Raw genomic sequence first — 22,146 nt, forward strand, 5'->3', positions numbered from 1 at the left:
CATCTAGCATTTTTTCTTTTTCTACCTGTGCATATCATTTAACAATGGGCCAGGAGTTTTATAGCGCTTCTTTAAAATCAGCTGCTTCTGACATCAAAAAGTAAAGGTACGAGGAGTGGATGATAATAATAATATAATTGCAGGTCAGGTTGATAAACAATGAGTTGAAACTCACTAAAGCTTTTTAAAGAGGAGGCACAGATTAAGGTAAACATTTTAACCGCTGCTGTTTTAAAAAATATAAGTTGCAGTCACTTATATTGCATTTTTGTGTTCAGTGGACTGGAAGGTGCGAGCCAGACATGTGCTGCCAAAGTGGAGGAACATCGCAGCCCTGATGATCAAAACATTGGTGCGGATGAAGAGAATGCCGGGGTATGATGCAGTTAACAGAGGTTATTTGTCACTGTCTATAAGTAACCAGTTCATTACACTTTATTTTCTACTCTGTGTTGGCAGCTCTTTGTGTTTCCAGTTCCTGCTGCCCGTCATCCAGGTCTCCCTCATCTGTCTGTGTGTCGGAGGAGATCCAAAGGGCATCCAGGTTGCTATAGTGAACAATGAGACCTCCCCCTCTGCTTTCAGCCAATCATTCCTCTCCTTCCTGGACAACTCGAGTGTGCAGCAGGTATTTGTTTTGGCCCTAAGAGATATGAATCCTTATCAGCTGTGATGACCTTTGGATTCTGAATTTGTTGACTTTTCCTTTGTTACTGTAAATCTGCTGGTAGGTTGCACATGAGAAAGTGAGTAAGTACAATTTTCAAAGTAGCAGACTTCTTTCTCAGCTGTTAAAATCTATTTTCACTCTAAGCAAATGAGTTTCACAAAGGAACAAACACCAGGACTTCCCATTTCTGGGAAATCATTGAAGAGGAAAGATTGTTTCTCTCTGTAACAGAACCATAGCTGTTCAACAAACTGTAACATACATAATGTGCAGAAACTTTAATTGATTTAGTCTGACCTTGTGCGGCAGATGGTGAAGTTCAGACTGGTTGAGGAAACATGGTGTAGCATATGGTCCATCTGCATTTGAAAATGAAACTTAGGACATAGAATGAATTGAACCTGCTTCTTTTTTTTTATCTGCAGGTGAACTTGTCCCACAAAGAAGCTTTTGAGGGAATCTATAATGGAGAGTACTGGAGTGTAATCGGCTTTGGCAAGAACTTCACCAGCTACCTGACTAAACGGTAAGGGACAGAGCGTCATGGGCCGAGCTGATGTGCTGGATCAGCATCTGTAACTGATGTTATGACTGCAAAACATGTCTGCACTCAATGTTCATTGCCCTCATGTTACTTTAGAAAAAAATGATTGACATACCTTTGAAATACAAAGACGTGGGATAAATAGCCGCACTGGCATTGGAGGCGTCAGAGCAGATGAGTTGAATAAAACTGCATTGTGTGACCTAAATGTTTGACATTTTTCTTGGTTAGATTAGCCAACATTTCATGTACATGTTATATTTGACCTGTTTATGACAAGTGTCAGCTTGAGGATGTTGCTTGTTTTCATGTACCTTTGCAAACAAACAACTTGCTGCCTTTTTCTTCCTCATTGCCCTACTTTTGATAGTTCCCTTTCAAGCAGCACATGCTGATGTCATGCACCTACACGTGGGCAGAACAGGCTGTGTACAGACGTTTGTGTTTGTCAGTGGGGATTCTCAGTAGTCAGGCAAAGCAGACAGATTTTGAAGACGAGTCTTTGTAATGCATGGCAGCATTCCAGCTGCATATCACAAACACGCTAAACACCGACACGAACAGTCCACACCTCAGGGAACACCATGCACCTATTATATACCTTAACAATAATTTCACAAGTTGGTGATTTACTTACTTAGAAATTCGGATTGGAGGATGGTTGTAGACTCTTTGGAAACTTTGACTGGAAGATTTGCACCAGCCTCCATTATAATTATAAAAATCTTCACATTATATCCAACTAATATTTCCCCTGGTGATAGTGCATAAAATCCAGAAAATCCAGCGTGTGGTTTGCATTAAGAGAAATTATGACCTCAGGTAAATCAGTGCAGCTTTCTTGTTGCCAGTGAAAACAAACAGCATGACTGACGTGATCAAACACATCAGCCCTGATGTATTATGCATAAAGGTATTTGTGCAATCATCCGGAGGAAAGTACCAGATTCTTATGGATCTGAAATACTGAATTAAAATGTTTTCAGTCCCAGTACACAGCTTCCCAAAAATATCCCAATAAATGTTTTTATATTTGTTTTAATGAGCATTACAGCAAATAATATATCATTTATTTATCTGCTTCTACTTAAAAGGACCACATAAATCAGCTTAATATCTTGCTTTTCTAAGTGGCTTTAAAACTGTTTTTATTAAAATGTTTAATATGTTCTTCTGATGGTGAATTAATCTGAAAGTAAATTTTTTTCCACATGCACTCTCTGTTGTTTTGATACACATAAAAGCTCACAGAGGCCACACCACACCAACTCACACCTCAAAATCATGTGAAGGTGAGTCATTGCAGCAGGGTTGTTGTTCAGTCGTCAGTCACAGCGTGAGACTGCAGGGTGGACAGTCTGGTCCTTCCTGTCCGTAACACACCTGAGCAGGTTGCATCTTAGCACCGACCAATAAGATGCTTATTCTTACCAAATCATGTGCTTCTTATGTGACAGACCTGCCTAAGAAAAACAAAAAGCTTCTTCTCCCATGTCTTCTGGCAGAGTGGTACTCTGGCTGATTCTCAAGCAGACCTTAATGTTATCACATAAGCATGAAGCAGATTTTTGTTTCCTGTTAGGAATCATATGGATAAGGCAGGATGGATAAGGAGTTCATGCAAATGTATTTTTGGTATGCACGTTTTAATATCTTATGAGAATGAAGATATTCACACCTATCACAATCTGACCCACCATTATGACGTTTTTTTCATCTTTTTTCTGGATTCATTTCAAAGCTGTGATAAATTCCCTACTGAGGTTTATTCTTCAAAAACAGCTTTTGTTTATGGCAGTTGGTGGCTATATTTTAACTCCTACCTGGTGGTGGCACATATATAGATGGAAAATCTAAGATACAGTCATTTGAAATTGAAAGTACATCCTCTTTCAGTTGTGAGGAGCTGGACATGACATGGGGCGAGAGGCAGGGTACAGGTGGCCTGTTTATCACAGGACTAACAGAGAATCACACTCACATTCACACCTATGGGCAATTTTGAATCATTAATTACCCTAACCCAAATAATTGCATGTCTTTGGACTGTGGGAGGAAGTCGGAGAACCCACGCAAACACGTAAAGTCCGCACTGAAAGGCCGCAGCCAGATGGTGGAGTTGAACTCAGGACCTTCTTGCTGTGAGGCAACAATGCTAATCACCGTGCCAGGAAATAATAATAAAAAATTCACCAGGCCTTTATCAGGATCTACGATAATTTAGATATAACCTCAGATGAACAACTTGTGATACATTACAAAGACTGATAAATAGATTTTTACAACAATCACAATAACCTTTATCAGCTTTATCAGTCTTTGACGTTGTTGTGAAGGGATTTTGGCCCAGTTATCACTTCAGCTCATCGAGGTTCGCACACATTCATTTATGCACAGCTCTTTTATGAATCCTCAACAGCACAGGCTGAGGTCTGATCTGGACTTTGACTGGACCACTGGAACACCTGCTGGTGTTCTCGGGATCATTGTTGTGTTTCATTTTAACCAAGCTTTGTGGCACAGATGGACTCACATGCACTCACATTCTTCCACAACCTCCTGGTTTGTTCAGATCCAACTTTACAAACCTAAGCTCTGCTCTTACGTTCATTTAGAGGGAAGAGGCTCTCTTGGCAACCTTTCCAAACAAGCCATTCTTATTCAGTCATTTTGTGATTGTGCTGTCATGAACGTTAACATTATGTCAGAAAAATGCATGTCAGTAAGTCTTAACAAAAAAATGAACGCATACTTTCCATGCTTTTTTTTAATAGTTTGCTTTGCTTTTTTAAAATATAAAATAAATTGTATTCTGTCATTTTCATTTTATTGGGATTTAAACCTTAATACAAAATTTTTTCTTAACAAAATCTCTTCTTAGCACCCGTGCAGTATCTTCATAGCCCGCTTTGGGGATCACTGTTGTAAAAATAAAACATATATATTACTACATATACATATATCTAACATATAACATAATAAAAAATCTAAAATGATAAAATACCCTCAATTTGAAGCTTTTAGATGTTCAGCCATGTATTGGCATCATCATCTCCTGAAAGGATTAAATACAACAACTACCAGTAGATTTTTGTAAAAGCCTAACTAGGGACAAGGCAGAAAATTTCCTGTAGCTACAAACTCTCTGTGCAGCACACCAATTTCATACTTTGTAATGGAACTATGTTAAAGTGCAACACCCTTAATCAAAATTTTAATCTATGCACTTACGCAGACAGTAAGTTTGTCCAAGTGAGACCATCTGAAATAAATACTTTAAGGAATTCCAGGCTACACATATCTGACACGCATTATTCAGTTCACTGGTATTCAAGAACAAAGTTACAATTTAGTAATAGTAAATTACACGTGGTTCAATGCTCTCAGTGGCTCAGCTAGACTTGAGGCATTGCTTTAATTGTGTCAGAGAAATAATAATTAGCCTGCTGACCTTCTGAGTTTTAAATAGTGCTACCAGCCTGCAGTCACATGTATGCATGACTCTGTTTATTAATTCACTTGGCTGCTTAGTTTATAAGGTCATACACTCCTTTCATAAGGTTCCATATCAATAACCAGATTCCTTAGGAAAAAAATGAATATTTATGTTCCTATGCACCTTCCTCAGGTTCACCGGGTTTGTAGTGTCCTAATGGCCAAATTCTTCAACCTGGGTCACTGAGATTAGATTTCACTATCACATAGTTCAGTAGTGCTTTATCTGTCTCTATCTGTCTCTCTCGTATGCTGTCTATCATTTAAACTTGTCCTGCCAGACAAATTTAGAAAACCTGCAGATTCAGCAGATTATCACTCACTTTTCAGCTTGTCATTGCGATATTTACATTCTAGTGTTTTGTTAGATAGACTGAGGTTCTACTTTTTTCTGATCATAATTCTGGTTCCTTATTGCACAGGATGCTCCAGCGGCAGGTCTCTCAGGAGATAATCGATGGAGGATCAATACACGTCTGGCTGGACCAGACAAGTAAGATACAAACCATTTTTGGATAATTGTTGTTGAATGAAACATACTGTGTGCTTTATTTATGTTATACTAATGTATATTGTACATATAGGATTCTCACATACATCAAATTCTGGCATTACATCAAACTACTGCTTGTCACTGGTGGTAGTATGAAATGGTACCTGCAGATCATTCGGCCTGCACAAGTAGACCTCTTTGTATTAGATATTAGTACCATGTCTGCTGTTAGGTAGTTTACTGTCAGACCATAAACTGGTGCAGTAGGTTCATCCTGGTGGAGGACAATGCTGAGCCTCATATTGTCATGATCCTGGGTCTTTGACCCAGCGTTTTAAGTTTTAGGTAATGTTTGATGTTTATGGTTTATTTTCAAGTTCATTAGATTACCTAAGCTCATTTACGTTTCCCTCACCCTCTGTCTGTGAGGCTGTTTTGACTGCATGTTTTATGTTATCAAGTTTGTATTGTCATGTCTTCTTCACATGTTTCCTGTTTTGTTTTGGAAGAGTCTGGTGTTCTTTGTTCATTGTAGTTAGTGTTACTCTCCCCTGTATTGTCATTATGTTTCATTCTAGTCAGCTGTGTTCTCATGTGTCTCCACTTCCCCTGATCACCTCATGTGTGTATTTAAGTCCTCACTCTTCCTTTGTTTGTCATCAGGTCGTCTGTTTTTCTCGCCATAGCCAGAGTCACAGCCATAGTTAGCTTTCATAGTTTGTTCCCAGTTTAGGTTTCTGTTTAGTTATTGCTCTTCTGCTGCCCTCATTCTCGTTTGTTTCTTTCGTGATCATCAGCCACAATAAAAGGCTCGTTTTTGTTTAAGTTCACTCCCTTATCCTCACTTGTGTTCGCACCTGGGTCCACCACACACATCTCCGCACGGTCTGTCTCCACAAACCGTGACACATGTGGCCAAAGTGTACAAGTAATTCCTAAATGCGACCTCACATATTGGTGCATTCCAGTGCAGCCATAGACTGTCCAGGAGCTCACTGATACTCCAGGTCAGGGAGGAGATCCTCATAGGACACCGTAGACCTTCTAATCAGGAGTATGCCCAGATGTCATGTGGGGGCCATGTATACTTCTAAGACAGATAACACAAGCTGGCCTCAATCTGTGATTTCAATTTCTTATTTCTGGTATAATTTTAAATCCAGCCCTTAAAAGGTCAATAAGTTTGGTTTCTACTCTATGTCAGCAAAGATTTTCAACCTGAATATTTCATTCATCAAGATCTGATGTGTGATTTACATGCTCCCTTTAAATTTTGAATGGTGAACATTAAAAAATCACTCTGACAAGACGAAGATGCTCATGTTTTCCCTTTTTTTCATTCTTAGATCGGCAAATTGCCCTCATGGTGCAGAAGAAACTACACCAGGCCTTCCAGGTACAAATATGATGTGAAGTCTATGCTGTATACATAAAATATCCATGTTTCAGTGAACAAGAGCCATCACTGAGCTTTTAGCCACAGCTTAAGAAGCCTGGTTGTTGATTGAGCCCATAAAGTTATCAGGACAGCGTTTACTGCTGGCCATTGGAAAATAACCCAACTTTTCAAACACCTCCCATCTTTTTTAAGCGGTCTGTGGACGAGAGCCGTTGTGAACTAGAATTATGTAAACAACATTAAACTGATTTGAATATTTAATGAAAATACTTAAAGATGATAAAGAGTAGCCCTGATTTTTTCTTAAAAAAACAGATGCATCACTTATGTTTTGCCCTCTGTCTGCAGGCATTTGTGGATTATAAGCTGGGTGGCATGGCATATATGGTTGCCTTACCAATAAAGGTAAGAGAGTTTATGGAAAAAAGCAACTGAATGTAATTAAATACTGTAAATACTTAAATGTATATGAATTTATACATGCTGCATAATAAAGTAAAATAAACACTCTTGATTTCTTCTGCTAGTTTGAGGAGCCAATCTACGGCAGCCAAAACACAGACTTTACTACATTTGTGACCCCTGGAGCTGTGCTCAGGTCAGTACACTGTGTGCTGGTTAAAGTATAGGGTAGTAGACACCTTACTATACCTGTGTCGGGGTGATTGTGGCTCAAGAGTTGGGAGTTCGCCTTGTAATCGGAAGGTTGCCGATTTGAGCCCCGGCTTGGACAGTCTCGGCCGTTGTGTCCTTGGGCAAGACACTTCACTCGTTCCCTACTGGTGGTGGTCAGAGGGCCCGGTGGCGCCAGTGTCCGGCAGCCTCGCCTCTGTCAGTGCGCCCCAGGGTGGCTGTGGCTACAATGTAGCTTGCCATCACCAGTGTGTGAATGTGTGCGTGAAGGGACTAGTAAATACAAATACAGGCCTTTTACCATCTGTGTTTATTTCCTTTTGGTTAATTTTGTGAAATTTTTGGCATCAGCTCATAATAACAACATACCACCTTATCATTTCACTTCTACCTTCTCTTCTTCCGTTGATCCCTCCAGTATCACCTTCTACCTGGCCGTGGGTCTGACAGCACTCTCCTTTGTCCTGGAGAGGAAAGAGGGGCTTTTGGATAGATGCTGGGTCGCAGGTGAGCCGTCAAAGCTAACATTGCTCCCACACTCACACGCGAATACAGAAACCACTGTAGTGGTACACATGTTGCACCTGTACATATTAATGCTATGCAGGTTTTGAGTGTGCAAGTGCATTTCCACGATGAAGAATGACAAATCTTTCTGTATGGTTTCTAGTTTTAAAACACTCCTACACTCAAGTGGGAAAAGGAAAAGAAATTATTCACCCTGATAAAAAAAAAATATATATATATATATATAACTGTGGCTTATTGCCAAACAGCTTCAACTAAATCTGAATGTTAGCTGTACCTATAAGAAGCATGTTTTTAATTTCTCTTGTCAAGATTTCACAGTCTGATCTAAAAGTCCAATTTTGGATTGTTTGCAGAACTGGTGTGAATCACATAAATGGGAAAAACCATCAAATAAACTGAGTCTGTGTTCAGTATTAACCATATAGTGGTGATAAGAATCCAATCAATGGATTGTTTCAAGTGTAATTCATGACTTGACCACTAGAGGGAGTAAGAAGATCACAGTAGGGTTCAGCAGATGTCCTTGAGCAAGCAGACACACTGAGAACCTTTTGTTTTGATCTTCTTATAAACTGCTGTTTTTAGCATTGAAATGGATTATGAGTTAATAGTAATCTCTTATTGAGTATTTGTAATTATATCAAAAATGTGTTATAGTTGCAGGTATCACATGTGACTTAGTTTGTAATAAAAAAAAGTATAATATAGCTGAGCAGTTAAAAAGTTTATGTTTATGAAGCAGTTTATGTTTATCCTCTGTTATGATTATGATTTGATAGATACTGGGAACCCATAAATTGACTGAAACATTACGTAATTGATTAAATAATTGATGTGAATGTAAAATGTGTAAAGATCTTTTAGTGAGTTTATTGAATTTTGTCTCTCTGTGTTTCTATCAGGTGTGAGCTCTCTGGAGACGATGCTGGCTCACCTCTTCTCTCAGCTGTTCGTCATCAGCGTTCAGATCATCCTGCTGCTTCTTATGATGCTGCTCGTCTTCAAGGTAGAAGTAATAAAACCGAAAAATAACACAGAAACTCAAAATACAGACGTAGTCAGATGAACCTTTGCAGCAGTAAAAAATGAAGTCCACAGAGAAGAAAGTGTCAGCAGGGGAAATGAATGATAAAAATAGAAGCCTTAAGAACGGTTTGGTTATATAAACAAGGCTGACTGTTATTTTTACCTCACAGTATAACAGATGTCACCTCACTGTTTGCTTCTTTAATTGATTTTCTGTGTTTGCTTTCAGTCAGTGTAATGCCAATAAGTGTTTGCAAAGCCAGACCACAGGGTCAGTCCTGTTTAACCTTTGCTGAGACCACAACACGGTCACTTAATGTTAAACACTTTAGGTTGAAACGTGGTATTTCCTGTGCTCTTTGCAAACTCATTGTGTGAGGGAGATTTTCTTTGCTTTTTAAAACGGCCTCTGATATGGTTTCGTTCAACATGCAGGGAACAGCTCTGACATACTGAAGGTTAATCCCTCGCCGACCTTTTACCATCTTCATTTGCATTTTTCCTACATCATCAAAATCAGACTTTACCTGCAGTGGATTCAAGTCATAATTTTATGATAATTTTATTAACCTCTATTTTTTTTCAAGCATATACCTTGTTTCCCTCATAAAAATTTAGTTACAGTGCACTCAAGAGGAAATATATCACATAAAGGCCACTTTCCACTTTCTTCTATTGGTCCAAAACAGTTTCATAACATCACTTATGTGGCAAGACAAAGTTCAGCTACTCTATATACACATGGACTTATCAAACAGTGCTGCTTTTCACTATATTATGACTCGAGATTTAATGTAGAATCGCTGATGTCATGAAACATGTGACAAATCTTGCCAGTTTTCATTGGCTATTTGCTGTTTTATGACTTGACTATGAGGACATGAAAACTTGTCTTCACATTTAAAGACTTTAAACAGTGGCTCAGTTGTGTATTGGTTTACACTAACTGACTAACAAGCAAAAAAAATCCTAAAAGGAGATACAAATCCCTTTGGAATTGGGCCAGGAAGAATATATAAGGGAAAGTAGCTTCTTCTTTATTTAAAGAATATTAATCCTTCTGACATCCAGCGAGAAAAGTATCTGAACTGTTAAACCCAGAGTTTTATGGTTTTCTGTTTTTCATTAGTTTATGCTGTTGTTATGTTGTTGCTGCTAAAGACATTTTTGGTATTTTATTTATTTTTGTTGTACTTTTTTTAAAGTCTACTTTTAATTTTTATTACCATTAACTTAAATGTCCCAAGTTCGATTAACTTTAATATCCTTGGCTTTAATGACCAAACCAGTGGGAACATCAGGATTTCCTTCACTACTGATTATTGATAGACATCCATATGAAATCAATAGAGAGAAGAAAGAACAGAGTATAAATGTGAGTGTGCGTTTAGTTCATGCAGGGACCTGCTTTTATGCGTACGCTCCTCTATGTTAGTGTGTGTGTGTGTGTGTGTGTGTGTGTGTGTGTGTGTGTGTGTGTGTTTTAATTAAGGTGCTCAAGTCCACAGAACCCACCGCTCCATAAATCACTTCCCGCTCCGGCCGTATCCAAGGATCACTGCAGGATCACCACAACAACAGGCCTTGATTGCTGTGGCAACCGAGTGGTCATGTGGTCTCTTGGTGCAGGTTTATTTTTGCACGTTGTCAGGGGAGACGGGAAGTGTCTTAACACTCCAAGGAGGGCACAGACACACACACACACACAGTTTAGCGAGGGAGCTTATCACCTGGAATCTTGTGAGGCGAGACTTCCAGTCTCTGTTTTACTGCTTTTATGTGACTTTGAAAAGTTTCATATCTCATTTACATCACAGACCAAAGTTCAGTATCAGTGATATTTCTTTCCATTTCTTGTGGTATTTTTGGCTGAAGATAAGTCCAGAAAATCAAAGTGCTTCTACGTTTTTTTTTTGTTTTGTTTTTTTATCTTTCCCCCCCTTTCTCTTCATCTCATCTTCTTGTCTTTTCCTGTGTTATTTAAAAAAAATTCCACTGATTCAAAGTTGCCCCAGGTGATTTAGTATTGCACTCTGATATGTTACATGTGGTGGACAGTTAAACTCCTCTCTGCAGTGTCTGATTTTATACACCACTCTTTAATGCATGATAACTTCCCATATTAACATCACAGGACCATTTCACTGGTGTATAGTCAGGGTAAGAACTATTTGTCCTTGTTATCTGTGGTGAAACTAAATGTTAAAACTCCTTAAAATGGCCTTGAATGTCCAGGGATGGAAAAAACAACCATAACTTAAAAACGTAATTATTACACATTAGGAAAGAGTTTTCAACTGATTAAGACAGAGATTAGGATCAGCCCTGCAATCTCATTTCTTTCTAACTCCTCACCTCTATTTATTTATTCATCTTCAGACTTCTCTTTCCCCACAGACCATGCAGATATGATAAAATAGTGGAATTCCCCTTTAACAGCCACACAAGATGATTGTACATCATGTCGGGAGTGAGCATGCAGCAAGCGCTGGTGTAATTTCATGTCCATCAAACGTCTTTCACAGCTCCTTTTTTAAAATGTATCATATCATGGTTTTCCATGGCTTTAGCTTCATCAATAATTCTGTGACACAAACATAAACCATCACAAACATTTTTAAAAAAAACTACTATCATCTTCAAATAGTTTTAGAAACTCCCAGCAGACAGACAATTGTAATATATTTTACAAGAAAAGCTTACATTGTTTCTAAGTTTTAAAAATCTGGTTGTAATGCTGCAGTTTCTCTGTGTTTATTCAGCTTTTTCTACTTGTGATAAGAAATACTGTGCTCGCTAAAACAATATTGAATACTTGACCATCTTTAGCTTTAATCACAGCACATTAGCTGTGGCATCATTTTGATGACCTTATGCAATGTTACAACATTTATTTCCAAGCAGAGCAGAACTGATGATGAGATGCAGACAGTCAGCTCACCTCATTTTTGGGGTACATAATGTTGCTGAATTAGACCTGACAAAATGAAGCAACCCCAGATCATAGCACAGCCCCCGAGAGGCTCACAGGAAGTAGACGTAATAGGTGCATCACTTTATCCACCTCTGTTTTTACGCTGATACACCAGTCAGTCCGGAACAGCGTAAATATGAGATTATTCCCTTTTCCCATTGATCCAGAGTTCAATCTTTATGCACCCTAGCAAAGAGGTTTTCTTCACACTGTGCAGAAAATTATCTCACTTAGTCGTTGAAGATTTTTCTTTTCCAACCATATGATTTTTAGTAATTCCATCACTGTCTTAGTAATAATTCGATGGAAGGCCCTTACCCATGTTTATGATGCTGGAAGTACTGCTTTGTTCTAGCTTCCCCTCTATTTTTCTTAACTGTTAGGTCTGCTGCAGCTTTGCATTTAAAATGCCCACAACTTAATCAAGCTTGTTATCTTTTTCTTACCCCTGCTCTTCATCTCTTTCTCTCTCTCTCTCTGTCTTTGCAGAACCCTAACGAAGGGTCCTTGGTGCTCGTCATAATTCTGATAGTCCTGCAGGGTGTCACAGGCATCTCATTTGGCCTCGTAATCTCATCTGCAATCGACGACGAGCAGAGCGCCAACCAGGCCGCTCTGGGTATCTTCTACCCCAATCTCATCCTTAGTGGTAAGCAGTGAGATTTACTGTTGTGAGTGTAAAAAGCCTTAAAAAGCACAGTAGGTGTGAGTCTGAGCATCACTGAATCAGGGAATTAGAATCTGATTAAATCATCTTTGATGTTGTGAACTGGGTGTAAGCATTTGTGTAGGTAGTGCAAATAAATGGTGGTTTTATTTGGATTAAAAGCTCAAAACTTTAGAAGCTGTAGGAGGATGTGTAATATTTTGTATATATACATTATGGGAAATGTGTTTATCCTTTGCTGACACTGATGTGCAAATAAGCTTACAAAGACTAAAGCCCAGAGGTGTGGACTCGAGTCACATGACTTGGACTCGAGTCAGACTCGAGTCATTAATTTTATGACTTTAGACTTGACTTGAAAAAATGTTCTAAGACTTGTGACTTGACTTGGACTTTTACACCAGTGACTTGGGACTTGAATTGGACTTGAACCGGTTTACTTGAAAAGACTTGATATTTCACCCCAAATATAAAATTTAACATGCATATTATATAGAGATTGAAAATGTGACGTCATTCACGGGTAGAACCGCAAAGGATTCTGGGAACTCGTGGCAAGCGGTACTAGCGCACGCAGGCTTTCAATTAAAATCAGTCACACAGCGATAAAAAGAAACACAAAAAATGGCAGGAAGCTGTTGTATTATTAACTGCAATAGCCGGTCGCATGACAGCCACGGGAAGCCGACGGGTAAAGAGATCGGTTGTTATCGGATTACGTCGTGGAAGAGAAATTGTTCGAGCCATGTTTCCGAAGTAACAAAGAGGCGACTGGATTGCAGCCATTCAAAGATCAAATATAACGTCCCAGAACCCTCCAGCTCACAGGTTAGTCTGCTCCAAGCATTTACACAAAGGTCAGTCTGCTGTTGTAGTTAATGCGTCATTTTTCTTAACATAATTGGTGATATAGGTTACAAGCAAGTCTGGCGCTGAACAGAAATTGTCGCGCTATGCTCCTTTATTTATTGTGCATAAATAGTGAATTGTCCTGACACAATATTGCGTTTCGCTTCTGTTATTATGGTACATTGACAAAAACACATACTTTTATTCACAGGATAAAACAGGTTTTTTGTATCACTAATTGCCCAGTACGATTACAGCATACAATATTATTGTCACTGCTACATTTCTGTGATGGGTACCAGAAATTATTTCCACTACTAATTAATTACCGTTGAGCTCAAAGGTCCTATTAATAAACGGTTAAGGAATGTGTATTTATGAAGACGATTTGTGAGACTGGTAAACTTATGATATGTACGATGGTCTTTCGTTCTACACGGTGCGTTTCAAGGTCCTGCACCCATCCGTCGGTAAACTGTACCTGGGCTTGTTGCAGTGACCGGAAGTTACTAAACTTCATGAGTGTATGCACTCACTCCAAGAACCGTATGATTATAAATATGCATATAAATATGCTAAGATGAGATAGCTGACTTCATCTAACTAGCAAATGTTGTCCAGGCTACGTTGGTGATACAGTTTTTTTTAATGTGTATGATATTTTTGTCATGCGATTTTAAAGCTGGTCCTACAACCGCATCCAAGAATAACATGCAGCGTATCTCAGAACTGTCGGTGAAAATTATTCTTGGAGCTAGCTTTAATTGAGCTGCATTTTAAAGAGGTGCAATTTCACAATTTGTGTATATTTTCTAAGTTCACTATTTTGTATGTGTTGAGAAAAACACAGATTTTAAAATTACATGGTCTAATATTTACATTTAGCATAACTGCAACATTATTTTTTCGTTTTGTCTTTTTTTAAAGACTCGAAAGGACTTGAAATTCAAAGTTTCAGACTTGTGACTTGACTCGGACTTTTACACCAGTGACTTGAGACTCGACTCTGACTTGCCTGACATTACTTGAGACTTGACTTGAGACTTGAGGATAAAGACTTGAGACTTACTTGAGACTTGCAAAACAATGACTTGGTCCCACCTCTGCTAAAGCCCACTGCCTAACTCACTGATGTTTAATCATTTGTAGCAGATTTTCTTTAATTTTGGTTTTTCTTATGCACACTAAGTCATCCAGTGTTTTCATATCATATCAGACTTCTTGTTAGCAGCCCTGCAGTTGCACAAACTGGTTGCTAGTCTTCCCAAGGGCCACGTAAAACAACAACAACAAAATCCAGTGAAAAAACATGCAGACAAGAAAAACATGCCTGAAATATACAATGAAGTGTAAAATGCTCTTATATCAGTGTGAGGCATATCAGATTTGTGATATAATTTTGACATGCTTGTTATTCCTTTGATTAAGTCCCAGTTAATGATTCATGAGTAAAGAAACTGATATTTTTGAAGATATTTTTGGAGGATGTAATAGTTACTCTGCATACATCTGTGATGTCAGACCACACAGAATAATAAGAAATTCTTTAAAGGCTTTTTCTTATTTTGATGCTGTGGCCTAAAAGGACGGAAACAGCAGTGAATAAAATCTCTCCACTGCAGTGTTCATCCTGTTGCTGTTCTGCTCTGGATCTTCCAGCCATATCACAATATTTCCATCTTTGAACTCTGAGTCCAGACTTCCTTAGAAAAAGATGGAATTCTGAACATCTGCAATTCAAAGCAAAATTTGTGTGCTGATGAAGTGATTGCTGCAGAAGAGCTGCTAAATGCACCGTGAAGTGAGATTAGTTTTTCAGCTGCTCAGACTGAACTTTGAACCTGATTTGGAATGTGAAAAAAACAGAAAAAAAACAAGAGAAAGGGCAGATTATTTTAATGCTTCACAGCCTGCTTGTTATCAGAATCTAGACACAAAGCATTCCTGCTGGAGGTGTAAATGATATCTTACCCACATCTGACACATTGTCCTCTCTGTCCTGTCATGTAGGTATCATCTGGCCCGTGGAATGTATCCCGTATCCTCTCCGCTACCTTAGCCTGGTCCTTCCTCAGACCTACGCCTCAGAAGCCCTTCGCTGTATCATGTACAGAGGTAACGCTCATGCACAGAACACATCACACACAACAACAGTTTAACGTCATGTGTTGTTGCTGCGCACCATATGGCATATTGGTAGCGTGTAAGAGTTAGCAGCGTGTGCACGGCTCAGATGATTACGTTATGAACAACGGAGCCAGTTGACTAAATCATTAATCAGCTCTGGGTCCAGTGTAACTCATCTCTCAGGAGGTGTAGTGGTTTCATCTGTCTTCCAATCTTTTCTACTCCTGTTGACCTCTGAACAATAAGACTTGATGACAGCACGAGCTCCCCTTATGCTATTTGATACAGAGGAAGTCGGAGGAGCCATTTCCTGTTTGAAGGCCTTATCGTATAGATGTGGTGGAAAAAATCTCACAGGGACAAGTCCACAATGTCAGAGTTCAATTTAGGAAATGAACTGCCACCTTTCTTTTCTTTTACCATGGAAAATGCAGCTTCATCCTGCCACATTTGCTAACTGGACTTGATGACTGTTTAATCTCATACAAGATGTCCCTGTCTATAAATGCAGACCCAGATTTAAGATCAATCTATTATGCTTTGTTTTATTTTCTTTTTTTTCCAGGGGTCGAAGCTTGTACTAAAACCTTTTTGAGATACTGAGGTCAGCTTATATATGAGAGATCCCTGTGAGATAAAATTTGAGTCTGCTCGAAACTTTTGGTTTCCCCCACCTTCAAAGGGGAGCCCATTATAAGAAAACTGGCATGAAGCAAAATGAGCTACAACAGCTTATTTCAAATCGAGGATAAACTAAGGGGCGCTCTGAGGTCTATTTTAAAACATGCATAGCAACTCTAACAGAGTCCAGCAGACATGAAAATTTAACAGTAGGTCAGCTTTAAATGAGTTGAAGCTACATCTGTGAGTCACTTTAGTTCTTTTTTTTTGATTGATAATTTTTTAATAGACAGAAAAAAAAGAGACACAAGTTACAAATTTCTAAATCACATCACGTTGTGTCCACTTTTTGTAAACCCTTTCTTATTCTTATTGATATAAAGGGTTAGTTTACTAAAGTCTTGGAAAACTATAAAATTCTTCAAAGACTGTCGGCTATTAAAAAAAAAAGCAAAAATTGTCCCTGATTTTTATTGAAACACCGGGGTCTCTTTCAGCAGCCTTGCCCTGTCTTTGATCTCTCCGTGTCCACTCTGACCACTTGCAGGTGTGCGTTTGCAAAACAACAACCTTCAACTTGTATTTATTTTGTCGGAAGAAGTTGCAGGGATCAATCTGTTAAGCCGGGTGGGTGATGCATACCACAGTTTGGGGGAATTTCATCAAAGGTCACACACAGGTTACATTAGAGCTTCCCACTGGCAGTCTGACCCATTAGACAGTGTCACAGTGCACAACACTGTAAATATATCTAACAAAAAATGTAAAAGCATGCTCCTTTTTTGCACAATTGATCTGACATGCCTGACACGTCTCTGAGTTGCAGCCCAGCTCCCATTGATGGTCCTCAACATGAAGAGTCAAATGGGTACAGAAGCTGATGCTTGCTCTCTGCACAAATCACAAATAAAAGGGTGGTTAGAAAGAAATCTTAAATTGGCACGAGCTCAGGGAAATACACATAAGTGCATATAGAGACAACCTTGAAGTGAGGGGGTAGAGTTTCTGCTTTCTTGTAGGTGCAGTCTCAGAACTTTTTGATCACAGTTTGCATAAATCTGGTGCTGAAATCGTCGACCTTGTCTTTTTCTGTGTCCACTCTTTGCTTGTTTTGTCTTTTGTTTTCTTAATCTATGTAGTAATTGTAGATATAAATCTTCCCATCAGGCTGGGGTTTGTCTCGGATGATGGTGTGGCGAGGCTTCGCTGTTACCCTGGGCTGGAACACTTTCTTCCTCATCCTGGCGACAGTCATCCTGAAGCTGCGGACGTGACAGCCTCACCCCACAGAGCCTCCCTCAGAATGGGGGGGTGGAGCTGTCAGGGGAAGTCCTGAAGTCAACGACTCACCAGGGCCTCCTGCATGTGGATGGACTGGGGCAACAGCAAGAGGGAAAAGGGAGGAGAGGGGTTCACTGTGGTGTAATAGTTTGATGGGTTGAATGCATCAGTCGCTCTCCTCCAAATTATGTCTCTCTCACACACACTTACAAACATAGACTCCTGTGGTTCCTTATCCAGCTGCCTGAACCTGCAGCAGTTGCCTTTGGCCTGTTTAAACGCAAGTGTGAATTTAGGATGCTGCACACAGAAATACACAAAGTAGAAAATCTACATGCACAATATGTTATTTAAGTATCGTGTGTGGTCCTTTAGTTTGTTTCAATTCTATCCGTAGCTTCTTTAACTCAACACCATCTGAACGGCCATGCACCAGCTCAGGGTCACGTGTTATTATTTTTGTTTGGCCTTAGTCTTTAATGCTACTAAAGATTTTTCTGTAATACACTTTATATTACATCAAGTGGAGCAGCCCATTTTTTGGGGGGTGGGGGGAAGTGAATGTAACTGTCCTTGCAGTATATACTGTCTATCCTGTGTATATTTGCATTAAACAGACAAATCTGTTCAAGTTTATATAAAAAAGAAGAATCTTAGCACAACAGAAGCTTTTCGTCCACAAGAAAATGTGAAAATGTTTTTCAAGCAGAGAACCTGAGTGGAGGATTGTTGCATAATGTCGTGGGACTAGTTTTAAAGTGCTGATTGCATCATGTTGCTCAGAAGGTTCTCACCCACAGAAACACCATCTTCTCTATTTGCTCGCTTTTGATGTTTGCGTTCAGCTTTTTGTCCTGTCTGGTTATGACTTGACAGGAAGTGGTTTCATCTCACCGTGTTACCAGGTGCTGAAAAATCGTCACGTAGAGGTGCATTATTCAGCCTGAAGGTTTCCTCTTTTTTTGTGTGCCTGCTTCTCTTTTAGGAGGAGATTGGTGATGGGGAAAGTATTGGTACTGTATCTGTTTTTTAATTATTATTTCTTTCTACTTTGCTGGACAGAGTGGAGGTTCTTGGACAGATTCCCTTTCGCTGGTATATAGCTGTCCTAATCCATACAACTTTATTTTTTACACAGACTTTTTATTTGCTCAGACTTTTTATTAATCTTTCTTTAAGAATAATACAGATTAAAAGCACACAGGAGTAATTCTGCTTTGAATTAAACATGCTATGGAAATTAGGGAGGAAAAAAAAGGGAAGAAAAATCAAATGAAAATGCAGAAATAAGGTGTTTATAGTCAGAAAGCTTGGTTTTCCTTCCTTTTTTATGTAGGAGTAAACTGTAATGAAGAAATTTTAATTTTGACTTTGGGGGTGCTTTGACATCCTACAACAGATACCACTCTTTGTTTTGGAGGGTGTGTTTCCAATTAGAGGTTAGAATAAACAATGAGAAAAACAATTTTAAAACAAGACATGCCTATATCTCACAGGTTGTTTATTTTTCTGTCTTAAATCTACATCATAGGTGCATCATAACCAGAAACCATGCACAATAACCTGATGTGCACCTCCCCAACAATGTAATTATATGTCACACTAATGCAAGGGCAAGTGTAAATGCTGGAAAACCATGTGGGCCACTTGTGTACGCTACATCGTAGTGTCTGCATAGATTCACTGCAGAAGAATAACTTAAGTGTAAACCAGTGAGCTGTCTGCCTTTACCCATAGCATCATGTCTTCAGAGGAATAGTTTGACTTTCTGGTGGCCTAATAATAGGGGAAGATGTAAACCGTTGGCTTAGCTTAGCGCTAATACAGGAAAGGGTAAAACAACCTGCCCAATTTTAAAAAAACACAAAAATATTTAAAGGTTAATACATGTTTTGGTTCATCAAAAAAATATAACTAAATGACTGAACTAAAATAAAAATAAGGACCTATTCAACCACAAGTATTTTTTTGCTGTTCAAGAGCTTTTTAAGAAGTGACATTGGTAAAAATCATTTTATCTATTTTCTCAAAATATCAACGTGTTTCTTTAAATGTAAAAACCTTTGAGAGACCCACAGTGCTGCAAAAGCACCAAACCAGCATTACATGTCGTGCCAGTCTAAGATTTCGAAATGTTTACATTCATTAATGTTTAATAAATCAGATTTTACTTTTTACCCAGTTTTTGTTTCCATCCTGTTGATCTAAAAACACATACTGATGCATAATGTTGGTTGGTTTTTTACCCATGATGCAACAGTGCTGGTAATGGCAGTTATATCATTAATATGTCCTTTAACAAGATAAATAATGAATCTAAATGATTGTAAGTCCCTCTGCTTGCTTTGTGTTGGCTTACATTATGGCTTAATGATGATGTGCATACACCATGCTGTGTACTGAGATTTTCTTGCACTGTAAATCTGCTCTTGCTGCTCTGCTGTACATTCATCAGTGTTCCTGTCGCACATTTTATGGGACATTGTGTTCTTGATTGGTAGAAATAGGGGAGCGTTGACGTATTCATCTTATTTAAACAGCTTTCTATTATGTTCAGAGGATTTCTAAATGGACTGTGAGGATATACTGTAGCTCTGTTCATATTCTTACCTCTGTGCCTCAGTTGACTTTCATCACACGATAATGTGTCTCTATATAAAATCATGTTAAAGTGGTGGTAAAATTGGTACAGCTCGTGTAAAACTGTTGCTGATTCTGTGAAAATGCTTTTGTTTTGTTTTGTTTGTTCTTGGAAAGCTGATATATTGTTGCCAAAAACTCAGTTTGATCTGTGTAAAATTTCTGATTTTTGTTCAAAAGTGCTTTGAATCGATTACTGAGTCATAATCTTGTGTTCACTACTTACATTTACTTTCCCACACTCCAGTACCTACAGCTAAATAATATGTAAACGCAAACATCTGAGCAAAAGCCTGCATGTCTTTGCATCTTATGATTTACATGAACTGCAATGATCCAACTAAAGATTCTGATTTAAATGAGCTATGGGGATTCTCCTGTATTGGTTCTATAATACTAATGACACCACAAGAACAAGCATATCAAATTAACCCTTTCACGTATAGTGGTCACTACAGTGGACAGCTATTCAAAGGCTGTTTTCTTGTATTTGTGTCATGTTGGTGGTATACTTGCACATAAACCTCTGCATTGGACACTGATGTGTCACTCCATACCCTGCCACCCACTGGTTGTTCAATGTTACTATAGATGTATGACGTGTTTCATTGTAATTATTGTTATTAAACCCTGTCATGCATGAATTATGACAACCTCAATCAGAATTTTTTTCTCAAGTATTTTTATTCATCCTTTCATGCCTAAAGATTACTAAAAATGCTAAAAGATATAATCCTGATTGAGGTTGTCATAATTCATGCATGAAAAGGTTAAGTATTTTAGACAAGATGGATGCAGCACAACATTCACTGACCTTTAGTTCTGCGCCACCAAGAGATCTGCATTTTTCATTGCTTTGTTATTAATTTCAGCATTTAGCTGAACTACTGCTATGCCTTACTGCAGCCTGCGCAGCTTTGTGGTGTACCCTGCGGAGAGTAACGGCTGCTTGTGTCCTTGAAATGTCCGATTTCCCTATTCTGAAAATGTGTTTTCTCAGTTAATCTCGATAAGCCAGTTTATCTCTTTTTTTTTTCATTTTGAGGGAACGACAAGAAGTGGTTGCGCAAATCGTACGTGTTGCAATTGAGTTTTTTGCAGTCAAATCACTACATTTGTTGTGTTGTTTGTCTGTGTTGCCAAGCCACCATCAGCCAGATCTGACCAAACACCCGTAATGCCCTCAGAAAGCAGATTAGCTGAACTATGAGTGTCGAACACCCAAGCAAATGTAATCGCTGATGATCTTATCAAAAATATTTTATGTTGTTAAGAAATTTTAAACAATTTTTTTCAGTGAATATAAGTCTGAAAGTTTTCTTCAGTTCACCTTGATAGCATGATTAGAAGCAGCCAAGTCTTATTCAGAGTTTAGTCTTTTTGTAGTTGGAGTATTGCAGTTCATATAAACAATGTTATGAAGGTTTGTGCTGCCAGGTTGAATCACATCCTCTCTGCTCCAAACTCTACCTCCGCTGTCTCTCCCTAAAGGGCATGTAAAGCATTTATACTCCTGTGTTGTGACATTTATGCACTGTGAAAGTGGACAAGCGTGTCTGCATTCATGTATTCTCAGACAATAAACTCGTCTGAAAAATCCTCTCTTTGTCTCCTCCTTCTGAATATTGGAGCCATGCCAGATTTCACTCGATGCCTATAAAATCCCCGCAATTCCTGTGGTTACGATAAACACCCGGAGGCCATGCACGATGGATTTATTTGATGACTTCATAGTTGCGTCATTGTGTTTGTTACCTTAGTGATGGAGAGGACCCCACTGCGTCTTGTATTCTTATCTGACTGCTTGACTGTTTGAACTCTGTGTGCCTTTGTTTGCGTCAGATTAATGTTATTAGTGCTTTTGTTTGTTTATTCAGTCGCATTGAGGGGACTCAACTTTTGGGGACTAGAAACATAAGAAAAATATATGATCAAAGCCCAAGGGTTGGGGTTAGGCTGGGAATTTAATGCATTTCCTCCTCTGAAGTGATGGAACATGACTATGTGTGGTAAGCATGCCTCATGGCCCATTGTTCATGTTTATGGGAGATAATGAGTCTGTGCATGCTTGTGTGGGTTTACGACCTGGGCACAAATGTTTCTTTCATTAAACACATTCAAACATAATTATTGTGTATGAGCTGTCAGCGCACTATCTTGAAGCCACGTTTGTGCACAAAGGAAAAAGTGTATTTA

At 38.7% G+C, this 22,146-nt stretch overlaps 1 protein-coding gene across 11 annotated transcripts in view; it reads left to right on the forward strand.

Moving 5' to 3' along the window:
• Positions 1 to 21,549, forward strand: part of abch1 (ATP-binding cassette, sub-family H, member 1) — a 58,218-nt gene extending 36,669 nt beyond the window's left edge. For all 11 annotated transcript variants that reach the window (XM_082557112.1, XM_082557113.1, XM_082557115.1 and 8 more), the window contains 12 exons: positions 279 to 375; positions 460 to 628; positions 1,096 to 1,196; positions 5,132 to 5,202; positions 6,549 to 6,598; positions 6,950 to 7,006; positions 7,129 to 7,199; positions 7,653 to 7,741; positions 8,668 to 8,771; positions 12,255 to 12,414; positions 15,292 to 15,396; positions 17,197 to 21,549. In XM_082557112.1, the coding sequence (XP_082413238.1) occupies positions 279 to 375; positions 460 to 628; positions 1,096 to 1,196; positions 5,132 to 5,202; positions 6,549 to 6,598; positions 6,950 to 7,006; positions 7,129 to 7,199; positions 7,653 to 7,741; positions 8,668 to 8,771; positions 12,255 to 12,414; positions 15,292 to 15,396; positions 17,197 to 17,303 (1,181 nt within the window). In that variant the 3' untranslated portion in view covers positions 17,304 to 21,549. The remainder of the gene's footprint in view (positions 1 to 278; positions 376 to 459; positions 629 to 1,095; positions 1,197 to 5,131; positions 5,203 to 6,548; positions 6,599 to 6,949; positions 7,007 to 7,128; positions 7,200 to 7,652; positions 7,742 to 8,667; positions 8,772 to 12,254; positions 12,415 to 15,291; positions 15,397 to 17,196) is intronic.
• Positions 21,550 to 22,146: the final 597 nt, after the last annotated feature.

This window comes from Aulonocara stuartgranti, assembly GCF_965226115.1.
Source record: "Aulonocara stuartgranti genome assembly, chromosome: 13".
Classification (NCBI taxonomy): domain Eukaryota; kingdom Metazoa; phylum Chordata; class Actinopteri; order Cichliformes; family Cichlidae; genus Aulonocara; species Aulonocara stuartgranti.